The sequence below is a fragment of the Antennarius striatus genome, chromosome 16 (assembly GCF_040054535.1).
Source record: "Antennarius striatus isolate MH-2024 chromosome 16, ASM4005453v1, whole genome shotgun sequence".
In the NCBI taxonomy this organism is placed as follows: Eukaryota; Metazoa; Chordata; class Actinopteri; order Lophiiformes; family Antennariidae; genus Antennarius; species Antennarius striatus.
The window spans coordinates 1738258-1765000 of NC_090791.1; the positions used below are offsets into that span (position 1 = coordinate 1738258).

The 26743-nt window shown below is 46.5% G+C and overlaps 3 protein-coding genes across 5 annotated transcripts in view; all 3 read right to left on the reverse strand.

Annotated features, from left to right (window-relative positions):
* Nucleotides 1-2893: 2893 nt before the first annotated feature.
* cdc27 (cell division cycle 27) lies at nucleotides 2894-10817 on the reverse strand. 2 transcript variants are annotated; one of them, XM_068337668.1, is made up of 20 exons: nucleotides 10618-10817; nucleotides 8544-8619; nucleotides 8320-8467; nucleotides 7819-7944; nucleotides 7598-7695; nucleotides 7356-7501; nucleotides 6920-7140; nucleotides 6590-6689; nucleotides 6342-6451; nucleotides 6101-6200; nucleotides 5446-5626; nucleotides 5189-5361; nucleotides 4787-4939; nucleotides 4628-4708; nucleotides 4417-4544; nucleotides 4127-4244; nucleotides 3825-3953; nucleotides 3665-3739; nucleotides 3452-3590; nucleotides 2894-3263 (listed from the first exon to the last, which is right to left on the reverse strand). In XM_068337668.1, exons 1-20 carry the CDS (start codon nucleotides 10642-10644, stop codon nucleotides 3172-3174), a joined length of 2421 nt encoding a protein of 806 aa, XP_068193769.1. In that variant the 5' UTR covers nucleotides 10645-10817; the 3' UTR covers nucleotides 2894-3171. The 2 variants fall into 2 exon arrangements, with proteins under 2 accessions (XP_068193769.1, XP_068193770.1); XM_068337669.1 differs by having other exon boundaries at nucleotides 3461-3590; nucleotides 10618-10803.
* Nucleotides 10818-11587: 770 nt separating this feature from the next.
* On the reverse strand, nucleotides 11588-13277 carry gh1 (growth hormone 1). The gene is made up of 6 exons (XM_068337083.1): nucleotides 13268-13277; nucleotides 12592-12725; nucleotides 12366-12482; nucleotides 12110-12253; nucleotides 11883-12029; nucleotides 11588-11801 (listed from the first exon to the last, which is right to left on the reverse strand). Exons 1-6 carry the CDS (start codon nucleotides 13275-13277, stop codon nucleotides 11739-11741), a joined length of 615 nt encoding a protein of 204 aa, XP_068193184.1. The 3' UTR covers nucleotides 11588-11738.
* Nucleotides 13278-13629: 352 nt separating this feature from the next.
* LOC137609788 (sodium channel protein type 4 subunit alpha B-like) overlaps nucleotides 13630-26743 on the reverse strand; it is a 13781-nt gene continuing 667 nt past the window's right edge. For both annotated transcript variants that reach the window (XM_068337081.1, XM_068337082.1), the window contains 24 exons: nucleotides 26410-26673; nucleotides 26017-26080; nucleotides 25787-25928; nucleotides 25338-25538; nucleotides 25186-25264; nucleotides 24612-24850; nucleotides 24263-24334; nucleotides 24059-24160; nucleotides 23621-23977; nucleotides 23145-23340; nucleotides 22781-23028; nucleotides 22599-22707; nucleotides 22161-22315; nucleotides 21891-22064; nucleotides 21662-21784; nucleotides 21301-21585; nucleotides 21034-21087; nucleotides 20523-20660; nucleotides 20317-20421; nucleotides 19955-20225; nucleotides 19249-19870; nucleotides 19025-19169; nucleotides 18061-18138; nucleotides 13630-17489 (listed from right to left, as the gene is read on the reverse strand). In XM_068337081.1, coding sequence (XP_068193182.1) covers nucleotides 17145-17489; nucleotides 18061-18138; nucleotides 19025-19169; nucleotides 19249-19870; nucleotides 19955-20225; nucleotides 20317-20421; nucleotides 20523-20660; nucleotides 21034-21087; nucleotides 21301-21585; nucleotides 21662-21784; nucleotides 21891-22064; nucleotides 22161-22315; nucleotides 22599-22707; nucleotides 22781-23028; nucleotides 23145-23340; nucleotides 23621-23977; nucleotides 24059-24160; nucleotides 24263-24334; nucleotides 24612-24850; nucleotides 25186-25264; nucleotides 25338-25538; nucleotides 25787-25928; nucleotides 26017-26080; nucleotides 26410-26673 — 4568 coding nt within the window. In that variant the 3' untranslated portion in view covers nucleotides 13630-17144. The remainder of the gene's footprint in view (nucleotides 17490-18060; nucleotides 18139-19024; nucleotides 19170-19248; nucleotides 19871-19954; nucleotides 20226-20316; nucleotides 20422-20522; nucleotides 20661-21033; nucleotides 21088-21300; nucleotides 21586-21661; nucleotides 21785-21890; nucleotides 22065-22160; nucleotides 22316-22598; nucleotides 22708-22780; nucleotides 23029-23144; nucleotides 23341-23620; nucleotides 23978-24058; nucleotides 24161-24262; nucleotides 24335-24611; nucleotides 24851-25185; nucleotides 25265-25337; nucleotides 25539-25786; nucleotides 25929-26016; nucleotides 26081-26409; nucleotides 26674-26743) is intronic.

The window sequence follows — 26743 nt, forward strand, 5'->3', positions numbered from 1 at the left end:
CCTGCGTGTCAGAAAAAAAAAAAAATTTGTTGACCAGCGGGTCAGAAAAATTTTGTCGACCGGCAGGTCAGAAAAATTTGTTGACCGGCGGGTCAGAAAAATTTTTTGACCGGCGGGTCAGAAAAAATTTGTCGACCGGCGGGTCACAAAAAATTTGTTGACCCGCGGGTCATAAAAGAAAAGAAATTTGTTGACCAGTGGGTCAGAAAAAATTTGTCGAAAAATTTTTGACCTGCGGGTCAGAAAAAATTTGTTGACCGGCGGGTAAGAAAAATTTTGTCGACCGGCATGTCAGAAAAATTTGTTGACCCGCGGGTCATAAAAAAAAAAAAAAATTTTCTCGACCAGCGGGTCAGAAAAATTTGTAGACCAGTGGGTCAGAAAAAATTTGTTGACCAGCGGGCCAGAAAAATTTTGTCGACCGGCGGGTCAGAAAAATTTGTTAACTGGCGGGTCAGAAAAAAAAAATGCATTGACCGGCGGGTCAGAAAAATTTTGTCGTCCAGCGGGTCAGAAAAATTTGTAAACGGGCGGGTCAGAGAAATTTGTTGACCCGCGGGTCAAAAAAAAAAAAAAATTTTGTTGACCCGCGGGTCAGAAAAATTTTGTCTTCCGGCGGGTCAGAAAAATTTGTAGACCGGCGGGTCAGAAAAATTTGTAGACCGGCGGGTCAGAAAAAAAAATAAAATTCTTGACCGGCGGGTCAGACAAAATTTGTTGTCCGGCGGGTCAGAAAAAATTTGTTGACCGGCGGGTCAGAAAAAAAATTAAAATTTGTTGACCGGCGGGTCAGAAAAAATTTGTAGACCAGCAGGTCAGAAAAAATTTGTCGAAAAATTTTTGACCTGCGGGTCACAAAAAATTTGTTAGCCCGCGGGTCATAAAAATAAAAAAAAATTGTTGACCGACGAGTCAGAAAAAAAAAAATTTTGTCGACCGGCGGGTCAGATAAAATTTGTCGACCCGCGGGTCATAAAAAAAAAAAAAAATTGTCGACCCGCGGGTCAGAAAAAATTTGTTGACCGGCGGGTCAGAAAAATTTTGTCGACCGGCATGTCAGAAAAATTTGTTGACCCGCGGGTCATAAAAAAAAAAAAAAACATTTTGTTGACCAGCAGGTCAGAAAAATTTGTAGACCCACGGCTCTGAAAAAATTTGTTGACCCGCGGGTCATAAAAAATTTTGTTGACCGGCGGGTCAGAAAAATTTGTTAACCGGCGGGTCAGAAAAAAAAAAATGCATTGACCGGCGGGTCAGAAAAATTTTGTCGCCCAGTGGGTCAGAAAAATTTGTAAACGGGCGGGTCAGAGAAATTTGTTGACCCGCAGGTCAAAAAAAAAAAAATTTTGTTGACCCGCGGGTCAGAAAAATTTTGTCTTCCGGCGGGTCAGAAAAATTTGTAGACCGGCGGGTCAGAAAAAAAAAAAAATTCTTGACCGGCGGGTCAGACAAAATTTGTTGTCCGGCGGGTCAGAAAAAATTTGTTGACCGGCGGGTCAGAAAAAAAATTAAAATTTGTTGACCGGCGGGTCAGAAAAAAATTGTGGACCGGCGGGTCAGAAAGATTTTGTTGACTGGTTGGTCCAAAAAAAAATTAAAAAATTGTTGACCGTCGGGTCAGAAAAAATTTGTTGACCAGCGGGTAAGAAAAAAAAATTTTGTTGACCAGTGGGTCAAGAAATTGTCTGGCGAGTCAAAATATTTTTTTTTCTAAAAAATTGTTTTTGGGCTGTTTGGTTTGTATGTCCGAAAAAATATTGTTTTATTGGTTGGTCTGAAAGTTTTTTTTTCGTTGGTCGGTCTACAAAGACTTTGTTTCGGTATAAAATGTGTTTGTGTGGTTAGTCTAAAACAATTTTTTTGAACTGTCAGTCTAAAAATATTTATTTTGGCCTGGTCGGTATAAAAATTTTTGGGCTGGTCGGTCAAAAAAATGTCTTTTTGCTCTGTTGGTCAAAAAACGTTTTTTTTTTCGGTTTCAAAAACTTTGGGTTTGGTTGGTTGGTCCAAAAAAAAAAGTGTTTTCGACAAGTTGGATGGTTTAAAATTTTGTTTTGCTCGGTAGGTTGACCAGTTGGTCTGTCTAAAATTTATTATTTTTTTAACTGGTCCATCGCTTGGTCGGTGGTCGGTGAAACATTTTTTTTTGGTTGGTCGGTTGTAAGAAGGGTAGGGGAAAAGAAGGATGGTGGAGGTGAGATAGAGTATGAAGGAAGTGGGACTTCAACCCTGCTTCTCCGAGTCTGAAGCTTGTGTTCAAAGCTATGACCTACAGTATAGCTTCTGAGTGGAGGTTGTGGGGGAATACAAAGATGAGGTAGATGGTGGTTAAAAACATGATTAAAAAGACATTTTGGGGATTGAACGCCTGACATTCAGGTTCTAGATCTTATCTCTTGACCACTGAGGAAGCACACCAGGATAGAAAATGGGAAGATAAAACTTAGGAGGGTTGGAGTAAAGGGGTGTGGCTGTGGATTAGAGGGTTAAAGTTGGGGTCAAGGAAACCAGGGTTTAGGTATTTGGGTTAGAATTAGAGTTGTTAGGGTAAAGGTTAGAATTAAGATTGGGGTCCAGGGCTAGCATTAGGGTTAGGGTTAAGGTCAGGGGTACAGTTGAGGTTAGGGTTATCATCAGGTTCAGGTTTAAATTAGGGTTGGGGTTACTTAGTTACACAAAGAGCAACAAATGTTTGAATTCAATCAGGAAATGTTCGAGTAAATTCTTGTCAAGAAACTCAAAGCAAACATCTGTGTTAATTCCCATCACGCTCCATTCTCTGCCGTTTTGTTCGTAATTGATGTCTAATTGTCATGTGACCCCAGCTTCAATCACCTGCTTAAATCAGTACTCTGATTGGTCATTGGTAACAGGAAGTAGACAAATAGCATTTCAACACCTTTTTATTGATTTATTTCCATAACGATGATAAAAAGAACTAAAAAAAAGAACAGCTGTGATGTCAGAGGATGAGCTCGATGACATAGGAGGATGAGGTGGCTTGTGGGGGCGGAGTTTCAGTCCAACAGCAGTCCATTTCAGCCATTCGGGAGCGTGGAAGGCAGGGGAGGAGCTTAACTGAAGATATGTTTGTCAGAACACTGTCGAGCAACTGACTCCTCCGGCAAATTACAGAAGGGCGGGGCTGAGTTTAAATGAAAGGGGGAGGGGTTAAAGGACATCATCACTCTCAGCTGTGTGGAGCTGCGTGTCGTCGGCGTCCGTCATGACGCTGCTGTCCTGACTGTCGTCCACGTCAGCGGCTAGAGACGGGAGGAAGACACAAATCTACTTCAGTGATCGCTCCACCAGATGATCAGACCTCAATCGTGATCGGTTGTCTATCAATAGCTGATAAAACTGATAAACACAATCACAAATACAGTTGAGGCCACAACGGTAATCAATGATGTGGGAGAGAACTGTCGCCTGCTACAGACCGACCACAGACCTGTCTCACCTTCGTCTTCGGGCAGGTATCTCTTGTCGATGGCTTCTTTGATCTGGTTGTTGGCTCCTTTAGGATCCAGATCCATCGCCCAGCTGAAGTTCATCAGAGCCAGGTGAGTCTGACCCAACTTCTTGTACACCTGAGAGACAGACTGGTGATCAGGAAGACAGGCAGACCTTCCAGACAGGCCTACAGAGGTCAGGTGACCTTTACCTTTCCTATGAGGAAGTAAACCAGAGACTCTTTAGGAACAATCTGCTTCAACTCCTCCAGTTCCTGAAGAGCCGCCTGCAGAGAAGGTGAGACGGGTCAGCGAGACAGGTCAAAGTCTTGACTGTATTGATCACCAGTGATCAGTATCGCTATCGGGTACCTTGTACTTGTCGTTGGCGAACAGTATGGACGCTCGGTGGAACTTGCAGAGTGGGTTTTTGGGGTCGATTCCAATCGCTCTGTTCAGAGTCTCTAAAGCTGCGTCAGACTTCTTCAAAGCATGCTGCACCTGCACACACAGGGCATCAGATGCTACATGCTAACAGGCTAACGGAGGAGACGTTCTGGTTGGGTGTGTCTGGGTACAGCAGTAATGTTAATTTTATTTACTGGTCTGATGTAACTTTTTATTGGCCCATCAGTCGGTTTTGACTGGTGGAAGATGCTAACATGCTAACGTACCACTCCGATGTGACACAGCAGCACCGAGCTCTGAGGGTTGATGCTCAGGGCCTTCTTAAAGTGGATCTCTGCTAAGTTGAACTTCTCTTGTTTGTAGTAAATCATCCCCAGACCGTACCTACACACACACACACACACACACACACACGCAAAACCATCAGACACACTATAACACACTTTCATTGGACCGCACAACGTCGTCCCAGGCTTCTGTCTCTTATGAATTTATTCAGGAGGATGAGTAATTTCACAAGGTAAACGGTCTATGCTGGTTACCACGGTTACCGTACCAGGCGTTGTAGTGCCTGTTGTTAACTCTGATGGCGTTGCGAAAGCAGGCGAGGGCTCGGTCCAACTCCTCCGTGAGGACAAACTCATGACCCAACAGGGTATAGGCGTACGCAAAGCTCGGGTCCACCTGAGAACCGGGTCAGAGAAGGTGAGACAGGTCACAGTCAGACAGAAACAGAGCCGACGGTAGCCATGGTGACGGCAACTCACCTGGATGGCTCTCTGGAAGAACTTGATGGCGATGTCGTGCTCCCTCTGCAGACTGAAACAGTTACCGGCTACACACCAGGCCTGCAGAGACAGAGAGAGAGACAGGCGGTCAAAGAGAGAGAGAGAGACAGGTGAACCGGGACAGGGGGCGGGTCTCACCTCAGGACAGTTCTTGTCCATGTCTGTCAGGTCTTTGGAGAGGGCAGACAGGGCCACGTCTTTCTGCAGGTGCCACAAGGTGGTGGAATAAATCTCCATCCCTTCCACTCGGTAAGACTCGATCCTGCGAACCTCGCTGAACAGACGCTCCGCCTACAGGCAGACGCATCAACCAATCACACGCAAGTCTGCGCGTCTATTCGTTGATGAAAATATGTATTTTTTTCATAATTCCTGGGGTTTCGGGCTTTTTTACAAGACTGGAACAGATTGAAATGATTTTATTTTAAATTTGGAACCCTTACGAGCTCGGTGACGGAACGGATTCAACTCGTATCTCGGGGTACGACTTGTTGGCGTCACCTGGGCGTGGCCGGGTGGGCGTGGCCGGGTGGGCGTTACCTGCGTGTACTCGGCCAGCTCGAAGTAGGCCCTGCCGATGTGCGTGAGGACCCAGCCGGTGTTGTAGTGCTGAGGGGGGAGCGAGCTCAGGATGCTGATGGCTTCTCTGCAGTTGTACAAACACAGCGCCTGGTAACCGCGACCCAACTCCCTTAGCAACGCCATCACGCTGTCTGCACACACACACACACACACACACACGCATCAGACCAGAGCCCTGCCTACAGAGCGTGAGTGACGTGAGGGCGGGGCCCCACCTGCGGCGGCCCTCTGGTACTGGGGGATCTTGGCGTCGGGGAGGCTCAGGCTGGGGTCCAGCCTCAGGATGTCCAGACTCTCGTTCAGATTCCCGCTGTTGGACGTTTTTGCTGACTTGCATTTAGTTTTCCTGTTGGGGATCTTGGTGGGAAACTTCATCTTTAGCTTCTTGCTGTTTTCCTGCAGAGACAGACGGACAGGATGGAGGGGGGGCAACACAGCGGTAGAACTACAGTAGGACTACAGCAGGACTACAGGAAGACTACAATAAAACTACAGCAGAAATACAGCAGTACAATAAAACTACAGTAGAACTACAGCAGTACTACAATAAAACTACAGTAGAATTACAGCAGTACAATAAAATTACAGTAGAACTACAGTAAGACTACAGTACAACTACAGCAGGACAAGAAAACTACAGTAAAACTACAGCGGAACTATAATAAAACTACAGTACAACTACAACAGAACTACAGCAGACTACGGTAGGACTACAATAAAACTACAGAAGAACTACAGTAGGACTACAGTAGGACTACAATAAAACTACAGCACAGCTACAATAAGACTGCAGCAGGACTACAGCAGGAGTAAAATAAAACTACAGAAGAACTACAGTAGGGCTACAGTAGGACTACAGGGCTCCGGTACCTTGGCAGTAGAACTGGCACTAGTGAAGAGTCTGGAGCTCCGTCTGGGCTGAACGTTGGGAGGACCCGTCATGCTGGGACTGAGGACCTGAGGGGAGCCACTGGGAGACAGACGGGTCGTCACACAGACGGATCAACAGACAGGCAGACAAACAGACAGGTCATCAGACAGGTCGGAGGTCAGATCACAGCACGTCACAGATGAGAAGGGTTGCAGGTCCAGAAGTGGTCGTCATAGTTACCTAGTATGAGGAGCTGAGCTCTGTGATTGGTTGAAGGGGATGGGGAGGACGTCTCTGCTGTTTCCGCTCTGGCTGAAGACAGACTTGGACTGACTGATCCTGGAGACAGACTGACACACAGACAGACGGGTGAGGAGGGTGTAGACAGACAGACGGGTTATTGATCAGGAAGGAAATCTGGGATTTTATAAATCTGGACACACTGAAAACAGCTGAGCAAGAGTGTGTGTGTGTGTGTGTGTGTGTACCTTCTTGCTGGGAGCTGTAGGCTGTGTTTCCATGGTAGCCGTATAGTTCTGTAGATACGAAGGGTCTCCGGGGCTGGGGTCCAGGGGCAAGATGCCAAAACTACAGACACACACACACACACACACACACACACACACACACACACACACACACACACACACACACACACACACCAATCTGGTCAGAGCTCACTGGGAGTGATGGGAGCCCCCTCTCAGTGACGTTGCTAATGGTTACAGTGAGTAACGACCTCCTGACCTCTGACCTCACACAGAGCCAATCACAGGTCATGTGACCTCTACCTGGGCAGGTCGTGTCCAGTGACTCACCTGGGCGTTAGCGGGCTGAGCGCAGCAGGGCCTCCTAATAAACTCCGCCCACTTTTGGGCTTGTTCTGTTTAGCCAATAGGGACGCAGCCGACGCCATGGAAACCGTGCTGCCCAATATGGAGCCGGTCTCCGGGGAGATGAGGGAGGAGTCGATGTAGGACACCGACAAATCAGACGTCAGCTTTCCATTAGAAGATTCTAGATTCAAGCGATTCAACTCCTGCAGACAGGAAACACACTTCAGATGACACACACATCATCCCCAGACCGTACCTACACACACACACACACACACACACACACACACACACACACACACACACACACACACACACACACACACTTCAGATGACACACACACACACACACACACACACACACACACACACACACACACACACACACTTCACCGAGAGGTGTGCTTGTTGTGCGTACCAGCGTGTCCTGTGGAGTCTCCATGAGGGCAGTGTCTAGGCGGTGGGAGGGGTTCTGGGCGGGGCTAACAGAAGGAGGGGGCGGGGCTATAGAAGAGGTCTGTAGACAGGACAATCTGAAGACCTGATCTGGATCTGGTTTCTCTCCTGGAAAACAGACAACACACAGAGTGTGTGAGTGAGTGAGTGTGTGTGTGTGTGTGTGTGTGTGTGTGTGTGTGTGTGTGTGTGTGTGTGTGTTACCTAGGTGACAGAGGTTCTGGAAAGGTGACCAGAGGAAGGGGTTGAGTGTTAAACTTCTCTGGAAACACTCGGCTCCTTTAGCAACACGATCTGTCTTACTGCTCACACACACACACACACACACACACACACACACACACACACACACACACACACACAGATCAGTGGTCATGTCTAACCTCCACTGCATCACCAACACACTGGGAGCTCTGGTCCGTTACCAGTAAATGTGTCCCAGTAACGACAGGGTGAAGGAGGCGGAGTCTCCAAACTCTGTGATGATGTCATCCTGACTCTTCTGCTTGTTCAGCACTCCACCAATCAGAACCTGCTCTCCTTCAGCCAGCCTGAGAGACAGGTGGACAGACAGACAGGTGGACAGACAGGTGGACGGACAGACAGGTGGACGGACAGACAGGTGGACGGACAGACAGGTGGACAGACAGGTGGACAGACAGACAGGTGGACAGACAGACAGGTGGACAGACAGACAGGTGGACGGACAGACAGGTGGACAGACAGACAGGTGGACGGACAGACAGGTGGACGGACAGACAGGTGGACGGACAGACAGGTGTTATGCGTCAGGTTGCAGCAGCTACTGCACTTCATTCAAAGATGAACTGTCGATTTTGTGATCAGCAGCTGATCAATAGCTCCTGACTTTTGTGGAGTGTGTCTGTGGGGGCGTGTCCCTACTGGCTGTGGGGGCGTGTCCTTACTTGCTGAGCTCGACGCAACACTTGGCCAGCAGGAAGCGGACCTGCGGCGTGGAGCAGCTGTGCGCCTTCAGCAGACGGTAGGCTTTATAAGGCTTCCCAGAGCGGTAGTAACATGTGGCCAGCAGGTAGAGGGCCTCCTCCGACCTCACTGAGAGACAGACAGGTAGACAGACAGGTCAACGCGCGGCCGACAGGTGGACAGGTGGGATGACGACGGGCGTTACCTTCAGCGTAGAGTCTCTCGGCGAGGAAAACGGCGTCCAGGAAGGCGTAGTGGTTCAGAGCCTGCCATACCGCAGCCTGAACAGACAGAACACACAAGGGTCAGGAATTACCCAGAATCCCCGGCTCGGACCACAGATACCCTCCAGTGGGACAAACGGGGGAGTGAAGGAAGGAAACACGGACAGGAAGCGTTCGCGGCGCAAAGCGGCCCGACGTCGGTTTGATGCGTGACGTAAAAAGCACGTCTCCATTCGCGGAAACACGCAATGAATCCTCTCCTCGCGATCGGATTGGTTGGTTTAGAGTGTTAAACGTGGGAACGACGGCGTATGGATCGTCCCAATCTGTGATCGGCACGAGAGGCAAGCAGATGTGAGACAAACAAGAAAACAACAAGACAAACAAGAAAACAACAAGACAAACAGGAAAACAACAAGACAAACAGGAAAACAACAAGACAAACAGGAAAACAACAAGACAAACAGGAAAACAACAGGACAAACAGGAAAACAACAAGACAAACAGGAAAACAACAAGACAAACAGGAAAACAACAAGACAAACAAGAAAACAACTCTAAATCAAAACGGGGATGAAGTCAGACACAAACAGTTCAAGAAAACAAACAAACGTTGCAGGTGTTGACGTCACGCAACAGCATCAACAACCATCTGATGGATTATAATCCATTGTGATGGATTATAATCCAGACATGTTAAAAACTGTTAATCTGTGTGTTCCAGTAAAACTGTTCATCCTTTCAAAGCAGCAGGTTTTTTTTTTTTAACATTCTTCACTTCTGGACTAACAAACAGATACTGAGTTAAAAACCAAGCGAACCCTGAGTGGAGGTCGTTTCTTAAACACTCGTTAACGTGACTTCAGCCCCATCAGGACACACTGAGAGCCGGTCGTGGCTGCTAGCTGAAAGCTAGCTAAACCGAGCTATCAGGATGACTGGATGGATCTCTACTGCAGTCTGAAATGGAAGTAAATCATTCTAACACACATAATCATTAAACCCGATTACTTCTAAATGCTGCTTCCGGGTTCCACATGATGTCTAAATACACCTGCGGTCGGTACCGACCGCCCCAGACCGAACTCCGGTGTGTTTTCCCCCCGGTTTTCCCACCGGTGGTGGAAGCTAACCAGCTGACCGGTTAGCTAGCGTTAGCCTCCAGAGGCTAACAGCTCCGGACTGAGTTCATCCCCGGCGCCGCGGAATCCGGAGCCAGAACCGAACAACAAGCCCGGCGGAACCTCCTCGACACGGTTCGCGTGGATTCGGTAACTCCTGGGGGGGGGGGTTCTTCTGCGGACCGGAGCGGAGCGTTAGCTCGGGTGTTAGCCGGCTAGCGCCAGTACATTTCAGCGTTAGCAACACTAGCAGCGCCTCCTTTGACATTTAGCCGATTAATGACGCCTTGGCTAATCGATACAAATACCGGAGCTTGACCCGACGTGATCCAATCAATACTGCCTCGCGATCAATTCGGCTGGTGTGAATTCAATCAGATTAACATCTGTTGCGATGGAAATGAACTTTTGAGAACTGTTGGGGCTAACCCAGCCGCCCACAGGGATCCATGTCGGTCTGAGGAAACGACGAGGACCGAGAGACCAGCAAAACAAATCAGCGTCAGATTGTCTCAAATAAAGGTCGTGTGTGTGTCTAATATCCGCCGAATACACAAACAGCATGAAGAAAGCCACAAAAGATCACAAAAAACATCCTCCACCCTTCTTTTATGAGGCTACACCGACATAAAGCTAGATTTGACATATTTCTTAAGGGAGTCTGGTGGGACTCCTCTGAACGGGAACCATCAGTCTTTCTAGCTTCGTGTTGAACTATGCGACGCCTTCCACGCCGAACCCCATTGGAATAATGACTGTTTTAACACCCAGAATGGAGCCGCATCGCTCCCACTGCTAGCGGCGGGCTGTGTGGCCTTTGGCGGGGGTGCGCTCACACCGCGTACGGGACCATCCACTGAGGCCGGGAAGACAAGAGGGCTTCTTAAATCCTCGACTCCCCGCTCATGACAACGAGGTTATTCCGTGTTTTTACCTGGACAGGTTCCTGCAGGACCGTCATTCCGCTTCCGCGCACCGTCTATCGGTTCTTGTCGTCTGTTTCCCCTCTTTTCTCCCGACTCTTTCTTCACTACAGTCTCCAGGAGGAACTGCGGCCGAACATTTGAACCGAACACTCCGACCGTTACCAGCCGAATGCAGGCGGAGAATGCCGAAGAGGAGGGAGCTCGGCGACACTGAAACGAACGGAGTCGAGTCGGCTTGTGGCGCCCCCTGCTGGTGGAACGAATGTGCGCGTAGAAGAAGAGTATTTGTGTCGACCCCTTGTGGTTACAAATAAAACTGTCATCCACTCCCAGAATGAGTTCAATTTTGTAAAGGTAGTGATTTTAAAATAAATAAACGTGACGTAATTAGGTTCCTCCACCACTGATGCATTTAATCGTAGAGATAAAAGTTATTTAAATTGCAGCTGTTCATTTAAATTCTTGCTTATGTCACATCTGAAAATTGTAGTTTCTAAAAAAGGTAATGTTTAACTTTCCATTTTTTCAGTCAGAACATATAACATAGAACATATAACCCCACTGCAAACCTCAACCTCCCCAGGTTTATTGTTGATACTGTCTTAACCCTACTCTGTATGTTCATTTACAAATCCCATCACGTCCGCTGTACTTGGAATTGTTTGGCTGTTTGCCTTCAGTGTTTGCCCTACAGTGGTGGAGTTACCTCCAGGGGCTTCGCCCTGATCCGACTGAATACTGGCGGCTCCTGTTTCAGTCACTGTGGAATAAAAGGGTCTCTTCCCTCACAGAACCATGGTTATACCATAACCCACAGCTCTCATAACATGAATGGTTGTGACCAGATGAAGAATTATAAACTGAAGACACAAAGAAACCCAAAAGACGTCCATCAGCCATTGATACACAAACTTTATTTAACATGCAGAAAGCACGACATCACTTCCTGTTTATAACTTTTACCATCATGGCATTAGAGAATCTGCAGGTTCATGCATCCACAAAGGGACTGATGCCAGTGCTAATGCTAACACGAGTTAGAAGAGGCAGAGGACATAGAGGCAAAGCAACAGAACACACAGGATTACATCATCTGTAGGGGGAAAGACTTCCCAGGACAGAGGCGGGGCTACAGGGTGCAGTTGGCTTCTGTGGAAAGTCGACATTTAGCCACTGTCAGATAGGTATCCACCTGTAGACACAAACAAGAACATATCAATTAAATAGTATCATCATTATCATCATCATCATCATCACCACTCATCTTCATCACCTTGTGCATGTCTTTTTTGAAACAGGCCAGCAACTCGTATGTTCGTCTCAGCGATTCATCAGCTCCCAGACTTTGGTAGTAGTTCCCGTAAGGAGCCAGCTGGACGGTGGCGTTGTCGTTAAAGGTCTCCGTTCCGTCCTGATTGGCCTGCAGCGACAGCTGGTTACTTGATGCAGATTAGATGAGCATGTGTGTTTTTGTGTGTGTGTGTGTGTGTGTGTCCTCACCCTGATCAGGAACAGGATTCCCGTCCTCAGCTCAGACAGTTTAGGTGAAATCTGGTTCCTTGGAGAAGAGCCTCCAACCAGTGAGCGACTAGGAAACTCCCAGGACTTGACTAGTCGATAGGAAATGAACAACAGCTGGAGAACCTAAAAACAACATGCATCACTTTACAATTCCTGCTAGACCCATCAGGTGAAACCATACTATCAGTGTGGTGCTACATAGCACTATGTCGTGTTGTTGTGGTCCTGTTCTTACAGAGCTGCGTTGCGTCTCGTGTTTGTCGATGGGACTTATGATGTAATCAGAGTTGCAGAAATCCTGTAGAAATATTTTGTTGAGTTGACGTTGTTCCTCCGTCTCCAAAGAGCTCTCCTGACAAACAAACACAAAACACGGTATTATGCATGCAGCCGTACATGTAGCATGACACGATGGTATTTGTGTCCACGTTTGTTGTCCTAATAGGCTGCCGTAGACTTACAAAATCGGAAAAGAGCCGTTGAGCAAGCAGGTGGAGGTGCTGGACTCTGCTCACAGCGATGGCGAACAGACGCTGGTTGTCATTGATTGGTTGACAGGACACTCCCAGAGACAGCACTGACAGCAGGAGCATTACTGACGAGTGGAGAGACAGGCAGATGACACAATGTTTTTGTGTCATTTCATGGAAGTCACCCGATGATGGTTGTGCTCCACCATGGAGCCACTGAACAGTTCACCATACGGTTGGCCAGAGCTTAAATGGTAAAGAGTTCTGTAAACCCGCTCCAACAGATCAGTACCAACTGGTTGATTCCCAACATACACTGGAAAAAGATCTAGGACTCATTAGAACCGACACTGTCTGTAGACCGCAATGTCGATCTTAAGGACAAAAAAAGACAGTGGAAACCATCTGTGTTTGACTGGATCTCTAAGGTTGGGTCTTTCCAGAGACATTTTAATGGTCAGGTGGGTAAACCAACCATTGGTGACCCAACTAGTCCTAACAAGAAGAAGAAGAAGCTTTATTTGTCACATAATTGGTAGAATATATTGAAATTTGTCGTCAGCTTTTGACCCTGCTATGTTCAGTCCATACAGGACCAAGGAAGTCTTCACCAAAGTTAAACATATATAGAAATAGGCATTGGTAACCTCTAAAGTCAACGTCTCACCTTTGTCCATGGTCGGTCAGGAATCTGTTCTTATTCTGGTTCTGGTTCAAGGTCAGGTGCAGCCCGAGGTTTAGGTTCTGATGAATCTGATGTTCAGGTGCTTGGCGGGTTCTCCTGTTCTCGGCTCGCGGTTTTATGGTTTTTATAGCAGAAAACTTGATGATTAAATTCATCAACAGAAACATAACACCGACAAACAACCGCGGCGAGCGTGTTGGTGAGTGTGTGTTCGCCTGTAGTAAACATTGACACCATTAATATTTATGGACGACTGTAGGTTCATGAAATGTCAAACAAATCAATGAAACGCACAAGTTCAACTACTTTAATGGGTATATACATTACAATTAAAATTAGTTGATTATGTCTGTCAAAAGTTTTGACAAGTATTTGTACAGTCGCTAGTTGTAGATAGTAAAAACCACAGGAGACACTCCATCCTCATGAAATACTTTTACCCCCTGCTATGTCATATGACATAGTGCGCTCACTGTTTCACAGAGTCCACTATGTCTGACATAGTCAAACCTACTGACCAACAGACTCTCCTCAAAGTCAGCAGACGCCGTCCAGAGCCTTGCCAACCCGGTGGAGACAGAGACCAGAGAAGGTAGAGGTGAAACGGCGGATTCCTCTATATTTGGCCAATCAGAACCAGGTCCATGTAGGCAGGTCTAACCTCGCCACAGAGCGACGGGGGTTCAATGTGCTTGACCTTAGTGGTGGATTACCTCTGGGACCCAGTTGGACAGCCTGGACTGAGTTGTTGGTTTACTCAGACTACCCTTCGCCATGTACACAAAGAGTTGGTCAGTAACCTTGTGGCCAGAGTTGTCTGGATGGACAACATGGAAACCAAACCTGCCTCAGATCTCCCTTTGTTTGACAGGGATGGACTTTTCAATTAGGTTGGGCATCCTAAAAAGCCTTGGGGACAAAAGTTGCTAAAAGTTGCTTTCATTTGCAACTTTTAAGTAATGTGTTCTGGTGGGTTTTTGTTTCCCTCCATGCATATTGTTACCAAATCCGAAGCCCAAGAGCTAGAGAGGGGGGACACTATGTCCAATCTAGGTCCGACTCCCGGTCACAAGTAGAACAGCAGGGGGTCCATCGTGACTGTCGATGTGACAGCCCTGGTTGTTTTAGGCAGTTTAGACGGAACAGGCTGTGAAACGGTCCAGAACAGGTGTCAGATGTTTTCATCTTCACAGAGCTGAATTTATTCACAGCTGTCACTGATCTGAGGTCAGCTTAACAGTGACATCACACAGCAGGCTGAATTTATTCAACGGTCCATGACAGCGATCGGACCACAGAGACAAACAGAAACTGAGCTCATAAACTAATAAAATCTGATCTGGAGCAACTGAACCAGTCAGAACTGGTCCGGATTCATCAACTGGGACCCAGACAAGGATAGTTATCTCCTGATTAAGGGCACCGTGTAGAACATTCGAATAATGATAATAATAACAATAATGACGATGATGACAAGAACAGTAATAATTACAATAACAGAACAATAGTAATAGTAACAGTAATACTAAAAGTAATTATATTAATAGTAATTGTAATAGTAATTATATTAACAATAATTATACTAATAATAATATTAATAGCAATACTGATCGTCATCCCCTCACCCCAGGAAACATTAATAAACTGTTTTTTTAGAGATAAACTGAGACTACTGTATATTTAGGATGTGAGATAAACATGTTGTTTTTGTATATCAAAAGACATGTATGAGTTTGTGTGTTTGCGAGAGATTCAGTTTAAATATTCAGTCTCACAGCAGGAACACACTGATTCACGTTAATCCCCTTCCATCATCTCGTCTCTATGACGACAAACAGCTCACCGGTGCAGGAGCCATGTCTTCCTGCAGGGCTTCACCCCTTCATGTCTCCATCCCCCATGTCCTCATGACCGATGAGCTCTATCCCACCGGAGAGAGTCCCAAAAAACATAAAGCCTAGTCATGATGATGATGATGATGATGATGATGATGATGATGTCTCCCTCCATCACAGGGCTTTGGGGGGACAGGACATGAATATTGGAGGACCGGTCAGTGTCTCTCCACCAGTAGAACCAGTGATCTAAGGACCGGTCAGTGTCTCTCCACCAGTGGAACCAGTGATCTAAGGACCGGTCAGTGTCTCTCCACCAGTGGAACCAGTGATCTAAGGACCAGTCAGTGTCTCTCCACCAGTGGAACCAGTGATCTAAGGACCGGTCAGTGTCTCTCCACCAGTGGAACCAGTGATCTAAGGACCGGTCAGTGTCTCTCCACCAGTGGAACCAGTGATCTAAGGACCGGTCAGTGTCTCTCCACCAGTGGAACCAGTGATCTAAGGACCAGTCAGTGTCTCTCCACCAGTGGAACCAGTGATCTAAGGACCGGTCAGTGTCTCTCCACCAGTGGAACCAGTGATCTAAGGACCGGTCAGTGTCTCTCCACCAGTGGAACCAGTGATCTAACGACCGGTCAGTGTCTCTCCACCAGTGGAACCAGTGATCTGAGGACCAGTCGGTGTCTCTCCACCAGTAGAACCATTCATTTGGATCTCATCAGGGTTTCTTCTGTATGGATGTAGTGTCAGACGTTGTCCAGCAGGGGGCGGTACTTACACATAGACAAGCTAACAGGCACAGTACAAACAACTCAAATATTTTCTGCTCAGGAGTTCACGGTCAACACATTTATGTTCTACACACATCAGAACCAAACGCTTCCACTGAATGAAGCAGCTGATCAATACATCCTGATGACAATGCCACTGATGACATCTGATGACGTCATCACAGTGTGACTGCAACTTTTCTGACTACACCCCACTTGTCTCCCAGAGGCCCAACGACACACTGGTTCTGCTGGACTACCGTATGATTGTTCAGGTCTTAGCGTCGGTGGACGGATGTGAGGCCTTAAGTTTCAAGAGTGAAGAACAAATAATTTTTATGTTTTACAAATGAATTTGTCTTGTTAAATAAAAGGCTGCTGGTCCTGTTCAAGCGGAACATCCTGCTGATCCTTGGCGAGAACAAACAACGAAAACTAACTTGAACCCTGAGTCTGAAACCAGAACCTCGATGCATGTGTGACCAGGGGGTGTGCGCTCACAGCTGTTGCTCTTCTTGTCTTTCTCTTTGAACTTTGGGCATTTAGATCTGACAACAGCTGCGTCCTGTAGCATCTGAGGGAGTACAACCATCCCATCTGGGTGAAACGGGAGTAAAACCATCTCCTCTAGGTCAAAAGGCATTGGAACCATCTCTTCTGGGTCAAACGGGAATAGAACCATTACCTCTCTAAGAAAAAGGTAATGTTTCTCAACTCCACGACTTCTTCATCACTCCGATTTTCCTTCAGGGCACCGTTTTCCCAGTCCTCCCCAAAACCGGTTGTGTGTCAGCGATATTCAATTTTTCACCTCGATATCCAAGAATTCCTTTTTATTCTTTATTAAAGCAGGAGAAATCCTTAAAAATCTTGTTTCCAAGACGGACTTGAACAAGAGACAGCTTAGAAAATGTTACAACAATAAGTAGACAACATAATCAAACACCTTTCATACCTTAGAAATTAATAAATACAGTAGAGGTCAGCCCTCCAGTCTGGGACAGGTGGGTCCAGTACCATATCATGACTGACGAAACGCTCGTTCGATTCTTTTGGGTTAAAAACACCCAGAGCTCCTGAGCACTAACACGCAGCGATGAAACCTTTTTCACGCCAAAGCCAGAAGAAAATCACAGACAGCTGAAAAGCCAGATTCCAAATTGGATGGTTGAAGTTTGGCAGCGTTTGCTCATCCATCTGTCTAACTCTGAGATCGCTCAGTCGAGTCTGTTCTAGCCGAGTGACAAGCCTCTAGACGACGGATTCCCTCAAATTCTCATCCAGCAGAGTGTTGAACGTAGGAGCGGCGTGGAGGAGGACTTCGCTCTGGAGCTCCACCTGAGGAGAAGCGCTGGAGACGGACACCTCCACCTCCGGGTCGTCTCCGTACAACTGGCTGATTCTTCTACAGAGCAGCCCTTCTGTCTCGGGTCGAGACGCTGCGTCCGACTTTCCCTCCGTCTTCTCTCTGTATTTGTAGGACGCCAGTTTGACCGTCCGCTGCAGGAGGTGTTTCCTGTAGGCTTTTTGGATGATGATCGCAGCCACCTCTTCCTGTTTCCTCCGCAGGGTGCTGCTGATTGGCTCATATGACACCTGTAAGATCAACAACTACCTGTGAAAACACTGTGGTTTTGTGATAATGAGCCAATCAGTAAACCCCGCCTAATTGGACTCAACAAATACTGTGTGTCGATGGAGAAAAATGAGAGAACAAAGTTCTTTTCTAATGATATGAAAGAATGTAAACTAGATTAGAACAGACTCGACTAGACTAGAATAGACTAGAACAGACTAGCCTAGACTTAACTAGAGGAGGCCAGACTAGAATGGAATAGACTAGAACAGAGTAGATTAGACTGGACTAGAAAAAATGAAACTACACTAGATTAGAACAGATTCGGCTAGACTCAATGAGAAACAGACTAGACTAGAATAAATTACAATTGACTTGACTAGATTAGAACTGACCAGAATAGATTTGACTAGAATAGAATAGACTAGAACAGAGCAGACTAGAATGGAATAGTACAGAGTAGATTAGACTGCACTAGAAAAAATGAGACTAGATGAGATTAGAGCAGACTATGCTAGACTAGATTTTAACTGACTAGACCAGAATCAACTAGAACAGACTAGAATAGAATACAATAGAATTGAGTAGAACCTTTGAGGGGTTGTTGGCCATAAACTTCTCTTCCATGTTGGCTTTGAGAGCATCCATCCCGTCTGAATCACCCAAAACCTGCACATAATGTAATATATTATAATAAATATAATAACATAATATATAATATAATTTAATTAATTATTCAGCGTCGAGGATGGGGTCTGGTTTGGTGGAATCTGAGTCATGTCTCTGATGTGACCTCGCCTGTCATTGGAACAGTTTGAATGTTACACCACAGGACAAAGTTCTTGATCTATGGGTCGGTCTTCATTCCTACCCTCACTGACTAAAAGAACATAATTTCCTCTGCAGGGAGTCTGGGATCACCCTACGAGGAGGGGCTCGGGGTGAGAGCTAAGATGAGTTGGTTCGGGAATTTGGTTAGGCTATCCACAGGACCCCTCCCTGAGGAAGAATTCCGGGCATGTCCTACTGGGAGGAGAACTCGGGGTAGACCCAGGACCTGCTGGAGGGATTATATCTCTTGACTGACTTGGGAATGCCTTGGTGTCCCCCCAGGATGAGCTGGAGGAGATGAATGGAGGAGGAAAGTTTGGGCTTCTCTGCTGAGACCACTTCCCCCACCATCCAGCCTTGGATAATCGGAAGAAATGGATGGATGGAAGAAGTTTTCGAAACACGCAAGTTTTGGTGAGAGATAAAAATACACATATTTAAAGTATCTATCTATCTATCTATCTATCTATCTATCTATCTATCTATCTATCTATCTATCTATCTATCTATCTATCTATCTATCTATCTATCTATTTATCTATCTATCTATCTATCTATCTATCTATCTATCTATCTATCTATCTATCTATCTATCTATCTATCTATCTATCTATCTATCTATCTATCTATCTATCTATCTATCTCTCTATCTATCTATCTATCTATCTATCTATACTGTATATTGTCGTGTCAGTCAGCAGAAGAAGAGACCAGGTGACCTTACCTGGGCGGTGAGCGCAAGCAGGATGTCCAGGCAGTGGATCCTATCCCCAGGAACCAGAGGTAGATCCATGTGGATCAGCTGGATCGTGTTCGGTTTGGAAATCCTCAGTGGATCCTTCAGAGTGTCGCAGAACTCTGACAGTTTACTGCAAAAGAGATCAGATATCAGGATCAATAATCAGATAGAGACCCGGTTAATAACGTTGTCTCCTGCAGGTCAATCACCTGTACTGAATGAACTGCGATGCGTCAGGGTCAAACTTCTCCCAGGTTTCATAAAACATTTCAAAGTCGTCCTCACACAGTGGGTCAGCGCTCTCCTCCGTGGCCACGTTGAAGTTCTCCAGGATAATGGCGATGTACATGTTGACCACCACCAGGAAGGACATGATAATGTAGGTGCAGAAGAAGACGATACCGATGGCTGGGCTGCCACAGTTCCCCCTGGTGGTTGTTCCCGGGTTCTCCACATCAGGGTCGCAGTCGGGAGGCGTGTTCATGATGGGGTTCAGTAGGCCGTCCCATCCGGCCGACGTGGTGATCATGAACAAACAGATCATGCTGTTCCCGAACGTCTCAAAATTAAACATGTCATCGATCATGGCTTCCTTCTTCACATAAGCAAAGTTAGACATTCCGAAAATGGAGAAGATGAACATAATGAGGAATAGGAGGAGGCCGATGTTGAAGAGGGCAGGAAGGGACATCATCAGGGCGAAAAGCAGCGTTCGGATTCCTTTAGCTCCACGAATGAGGCGAAGGACTCTGCCGATACGAGCCAATCGGATAACACGGAAAAGTGTTGGCGAGACAAAGTAGTTCTCTATGATGTCGGCAAGAAGGAGGCCTGAAGGAGGAAGTGGCAAAAGTGGTAAATCTATCGTGTTCTAAAAAATGTTCATAAATTAAGCAATGACATCACCAGACTCACCAATAATGGACAGGATGACGACCACGAAGTCAAAGATGTTCCAGCCGACTGAGAAGTAGTGCTGCCGCAGGGCGATGAGCTTCAGGATGCACTCTGAGGTGAAGATGACGATGAAGACCACGTTGACCCAGTACAAGACGAAGTCTTTCTCGGCACTCTGCTCGTCGGTCTCCACCATCATGGTCACCATGTTGAGGCAGATCAATACCATGATCAAGATGTCGAAGAGCTGTTTGGTGACCAGGTCAAAGACCAGACCCTGGAAGGCATTCTGTGTGGGGCGAAGGAGAAGCACGTGACTGGAAACTCACCTGAGCCTTTCACACCTGTGCCTCTTTTTGGATGTAGAGTACTGAACTCACCTCTGGCCGCGGGACGGGTTTCTGAGGTTTTTTTGAGCCCAGTTTCTTCATGGCGTTGTAATATTTCTTCTGCTCCTCCGTCATGAAAATATCTTTTCCCCCCAAGTAAAGAGAAAAAAAAGAGAAACACACAAACGTTTATAGATCATCAGAATGAAACGGAATTTCAAACTGTGACTTGTGTTATTCAAAGAGGAGAAACTTATCTTTGCTTTCTGCTGGTTGAAGTTATCGATGATGACTCCAATGAAGAGATTGAGGGTGAAGAAGGAGCCGAAGATGATGAAGCAGACAAAGTAAAGGTACATGTAGAGATTGGCTTCGTACACTGGCTGAGACTCCACCTGCACGGTATCATCAGTGTCAGCCTCAGTACTAGCACCAGTGTCACTACATCCATACCAGTATGAGGACCAGCACCAGTGTCAGTATCAGGATTAGTTCAAGTATCAACTCCAGCACTGGTAACAGTATAAGTATCGGCTCCAGTATCACATCCATTATTAGTAACAGCGTCTGCATTTTCATTACAAAACCAGTAAAAGTTCCAGTATTAGTATCACTATTAATACCAGTGTTAGTTTCAGTATCAGCTCCAGTATTAGTTCCAGTATAAGCACGAGTGTTGGTTCCAGCACAAGGCAGCACATCGGTTCCGGCATTCGTAGCGTTGGCGGTACTAGTACCACTATTGTTAGAACTACTGAGTGTACTGACATCTCTGGAGTCCACCGCTGCATACATGATGTCCATCCAGCCTTTAAATGTGGCCTGAAAGGGATCAAACCATTAAAACCAGTTCAGATAGACTCCAACAGCCTGATTAAAACCAGTGGCCATTGGTTTGCTAACAACTATTGCAACAATAAGCCTGATATCACGGATGTGTCTGTCTCGGTTTACCGGAGAGAGTCAATACTGGATTTTTGTAGTGATGTGGTTATTGATGATGATGATGATGATGATGATGATGTTAACACTCACCACCTGCAGCAGTGACAGGTAACCCATTCCCACATTGTCATAGTTGATTTTGACGTTCATCCACCGGACCTCACTGGAGTTGGACTCTTTCAGGGCGAAACATTCTGTCTTGTTGTTGACCTCATCTGGGCTGAAGACCTCCTGGGACGTCCCGTTGTAACAATAATAAAACTTTCCCGCAAAAAGGTTGACACCCATGATGCTGAAGATGAGCCAGAAGATCAGACACACCAGCAAGACGTTGAAGATGGACGGGATGGCCCCAACAAGGGCGTTGACCACCACCTGCAAGGAGACCGGTATGAAAACAGGTGGACGGGTTGCTTGCTACCTGATCTTCTGTTTCAAGTGCCAGTCTCACCCTCATGCCCTCGAAACGAGACAGGGCCCTCAGGGGCCTCAGAGCTCTGAGGGTCCTTAGAGACTTGATTGCTCCCAGTTCAGAGAATCCCAGTAAGTTGGCCGTCAGAGACACCAGAGACACCTGTAAGACACAGTGCACCTGCTGGTGACATCACCCCACAGGCGACTAGTGTGTCCATAGTACCGCTGCTATGGTTACAAGCACCGGCAGACGTGGACATTCTTACATCTACGATGAGGAAGTCAAGCCAGCACCAGGCGTTGGTGAAATACGCCTTGAACCCATAGGCAACCCACTTGAGAAGCATCTCCACCACAAACACGTAGGTGAACACCTGGTCGGCGTACTCAAGGATGATCTTGATGATCCGACGCTGCTCTAGGTAAATGTCCTCAAACGCCTGAGCACAAATAGACCCATGTCAACGCCTGGACAGGTCTTACAAGCACTGATCAGAGAACTAAACAATCAATCAATACTTTAGAATCATGTTTACTAGTGCTCCACTGCTCAGGAGGATCATGAAAATGATGAAGCTCTCAAAGTAGTTGTGTTCTACAATGAGGAAACAGGTTTTCCTGAAGTTATACCAGTCCTTCCCTCTGCCCTGGGACGTGTCTATGTCCAGACACGAGCAGCGCTTGTAACACTCTGAAACAGAACACAAAACGGGTGTTACACTAAAATGTGTACCAGACCAAAGTCCACAGTTGAAGTGATCGTAGTTGAACAATGTTTTCTCGCTTATGTTCCAACAGTTAAGGAAGAGACAGTTTGTTCTAGAGGTGACCTTCACCTTTGACCCTAGGTTGATACCCGTCTCACATCTGGTTTGAGCTGAACACAACAGATGTGTTTGTGAGATGGTCACAACATCTTGAGAGGTTGACTGAATAGTAAGACATGTCCTCTGTGTGTGTGTGTGTGTTCGCACCATCACTCCAGCAGTTCTGCGGCGTATTTGCATCGCCGTCTTCATCATCTTCATCTTCGTGAGCTTCAGGAGGTTTCTGCACGGTGCTGCAGAACGACGACTCGTCACACTGTATGCAGGAAAAAGTTTTAGCTCAAATCTTCAGCTCCTCACGAACCATCAGAGCACGACGGAGTGTCTACCTGAGGATCATTGTCTTCCTCCTCGTCTTTATCATCATCTTCATCCTCATCCTCTGTGTCAGGGGTGTCAAAGTCAGACTCAGCCTCTGCCATGGGGACCTTCAGTAAGGTGATGTTGTGATAGCTGCTGGTCAGGGTGTCACGGTTACTGCTGTGGGGATTGACCTCTGAGGCAGACTGGACCAGGGTCACAGGGGTCAAAGCCAAAGCTTCGTTCGCCATCCTGCCGTCTTCCTCACTGTCAACTGCTGACGAAATCATCAAATCAAATCAAATAGATGGCAAAATGGTCTGAGTCAATGTTCTTTTAGGGAATAAAATATGACTGAAAGGATTCAAGTAAGTATTCAACAAGAGGTCTTACCGGTCTGGTCCGGTATGTGACTCCTCTTTCCTATTAGCATCCAGATATGCTCTACGATCCAGGTCTTTGTCCAGGACACTGCCCTGTTGATTCTATTAATGGCAATCTGCAGGTTGTTTTCACCTTCTTCCTCTGGAGCCGAGAGATTATCACCACTGAACGAGCTCAACAACAAGGCCAGGAAAAGATTCAGCACCTGAAAGGAACCCAGGAACTAGAGTCAAGGCAATGAGGGATTTGGACCTGTGCCTGGAATTGTTAAAGGATTTCAGATCTTGGTTGCTCTCTTTTCCTAAATAAAACCAAAATTGCCGATCCAGAACTTCTTGGATACGTAGCTGGCCCTTTGGTTCAAGGGTTGGTTAAAGGATTTCAGATATGGTTGCTCTCTTTTCCTGAAAACCAGAATTGCTGTCTTTCTGGATCTGAAGGATCAATAGCATTTACAAGCAGGGTCAGACCTGAAACTAACTCACCACCAGGTTTCCGATGACGAGAACCATCATGAAGATGACCAGGCACATGGCCTGACCTGAGACCTCCATGCAGTCCCACATGGTCTCGATCCACTCTCCACACAGGACTCTGAAGATGATGAGGAAGGCGTGGAAGAAGTCGTTCATGTGCCAACGAGGAAGTTCACAGTCTTCTGAAATGCGGCAGACACATTCTTTGTAGTTCTTTCCAAACAGCTGCATCCCAACAACGGCAAAGATGAAGACGATGATGGCCAGAACCAGAGTCAGGTTCCCCAGCGCCCCCACAGAGTTCCCAATGATCTTTATCAACATGCTGAGAGTTGGCCATGACTTGGCCAGCTTGAACACTCGCATCTAGAGACAGGAAGAGGAACAGGAACATGATTTTTTGTTTTAAAGTGACAGTGATGATGGTGAAGATGATGTGGCACCGACCAATCGGAAAGACCGCAGCACAGACAAACCCTGAACGTTCGCCAATCCCAGTTCCACCAGACTCATGGTGACAATGATGCTGTCAAAGATGTTCCATCCTACCTGTCGTCAGAACATTTGTTTGTCAACATGATGACTGTGGCCTGTTACCATGGCAACAACTGTGCAAAGAAAACAAACAAACAAAAACCAATAGAGCCTGACCTGGAAGTAGAAGTATGGGTCCATGGCCAGAAGTTTGAGAATCATCTCAGCTGTGAAGATACCTGTGAAGACCTGAAGGGGGTCAAAGGTCATAAGGCTGGAATAAGAGGTCACAGGTAAGAGGAAAAAGACCAGAGGTCAGAAGATGCAGGTCAGAGGTCAGAGGATGGGGCTCAGAGGTAATTGAATAAGGTAATCATTTACAAAGTCAGAAGTTGGAGGTCAGAGGTCACAGATCATTCAAACTGGCTGTAACTCTTCTTCATCATTACTGTTCAAACTGATCTATTTCCTCACTTATGACACTAACTGTTTATCATGCAGTACGAACACACTCCTCATAACTCACCAGATTTCCAACACTCAGGAGCTCCTCAAAGTCCTTCGTCATTGGATAGTGCTCCATGGCCATGAAGACCGTGTTGAGGACAATGCAGATGGTGATGCTGAGGTCCACAAACGGGTCCATGACGATGATGTAAAGATACTGTTTGGTCCGCCGCCAGCAGCCACAGCAGTTCCACTTCAGGAAGATGTCGGCGAAGGCGTACCAACATGGAGGACACGGCCGCTGCTCGTCTTCAAAGTCTGAGGTTGATGACATCATGACTCCAACTTTAACGCCAACTTCTGCTGCTTATTATCGGCTTAGTATCAGTTTCAAATGTTGTGCTAATGTGATGCTAGCATCTATGTAACCCCAGCTTGAATCAACATGAAGGCCAACGAAAACATTTCAAATTAAAAGTGTTTAGCTTATTTTTTTCCTTGTAATTTTTGTATGCTCATTGTTTGGTGAAGCTTTGTTAATCATGGAGTTCCACAGGGGCTTAACCTCGGACAACTACCGTTCACCATATATATATTTAATTTAGCTAATGTTTTCGGGAAAATACCAGTGTGTGTGTGTGTGTGTGTTTTACCCTCTAGAGCAGTGTGATCTTGATCGTGGCCCTGAGCTGCAGAATCTTGTTTCTCGGAAGCCTCCACCTTATCGGCAGCCTGAAGTGAAACGACAGTAAGACCAAGCACTTGGCTGACTGGCAGCTGCTGGTTGTGTCGTCCGTCTACAGACCTCCTCCTCTCTCTTCTTCAGGACCTCAAGGATCTGAGCATACTCTTCTTCCTTCTGTTTGGCCTCAGCAATGGTGGCCTCGTTCTGCTCAGCGTACGCCATGGCAACCACAGCCAGGATGAGGTTAATGAGGTAAAATGATCCGAGGAAGATGATGACCACAAAGAAGATCATGTAGGTTTTACCTGCTGCTCGCAGTGTCTGCAAACACACAGGGGAGAGACAGACAGGTGAGAGACAGACAGGTGAGACAGGAGACGGTCCAATAGTCTGTCTTTCGAACATCTTCAACTGATAAATTTTCAGGTGTTTTTACTTTTTGGTGATTTCACAACAAACATGGAACTGAAGAACCTGATTTTAGTAAGTCTACTCATCTGTTTGTGTTCTGTTCTCTGATTGGCTCCCTGCCAAGTCACTTTGCGTTATTGCCTAAATCAGATATTCACCAGATGGAAGAGATTTTCCCAGAAGTCCTGGGTCATCAGTCTGAACAGAGCCAGGAACGCCCAACCAAAAGTGTCATAGCTGGTGTAGCCGTAGTTTGGGTTTCTCCCGACCTTCAGGCAGACGTAACCCTCAGGACAGACCCTGAACACATCATCTTCATCAACCTCATGACCGTTATTATTATTGTTGACTTTATTCTTTTGTATCAGGAACAATCATGTGACCCTACCCGGCATCGGAGCTGTTACCACACAGGAGCGCATCGGGTTGATTCGGCAGGTAGTAGTAGTTCTCTAGCAGAGAGACAGACAAGTCACACCCACATCGTTTGACCAATCAGGGGCTGTGTTCTTCTGTGCTTCCTGACATCATCATATATTCATCCACCAGAACCAATGATATCATCTTATTTAGAGACTCCTCCTTCATGTTTAGTGGCTGTTTTACTCCAAACTTTGACTGTGTGAACCTGGACTGTTCAAATGGTATTGGACGGTTTCACTGTGTGAACCTGGATAGTTTCTCTATATGGACCTTCTATACCTCAGACTGGCAATCAGCTGATGAGGATTATGGGTAATATCATCTATTGCAATGCCATTAAACGTCACCATCATCATACCTGGATTATTGATGTGCTGATAGAAATCAAAGTCACTATTTCCTGTGTTGTTAGCATGGGTGCTGTTGTCATGGTAATCTGGATCAACATCCACGTCGGACGTGCCGTTGCCAGGCGGCATCAGGACACATTTTTGCCGCAGGTTTCCCATGAAGAGCTGCAAACCAATCAGAGCGAAGACGCTGAGGCAAAACACCGTCAGGATCATGACGTCAGCCAGCTTCTTCACTGATTGGATGAGAGCTCCAACGATTGTCTTCAGACCTGACCAATCAGAACAGACGACTCTCAGTCAGCTCAGAAACTTAACGGCAATCAGTAAACGTTTTGATGG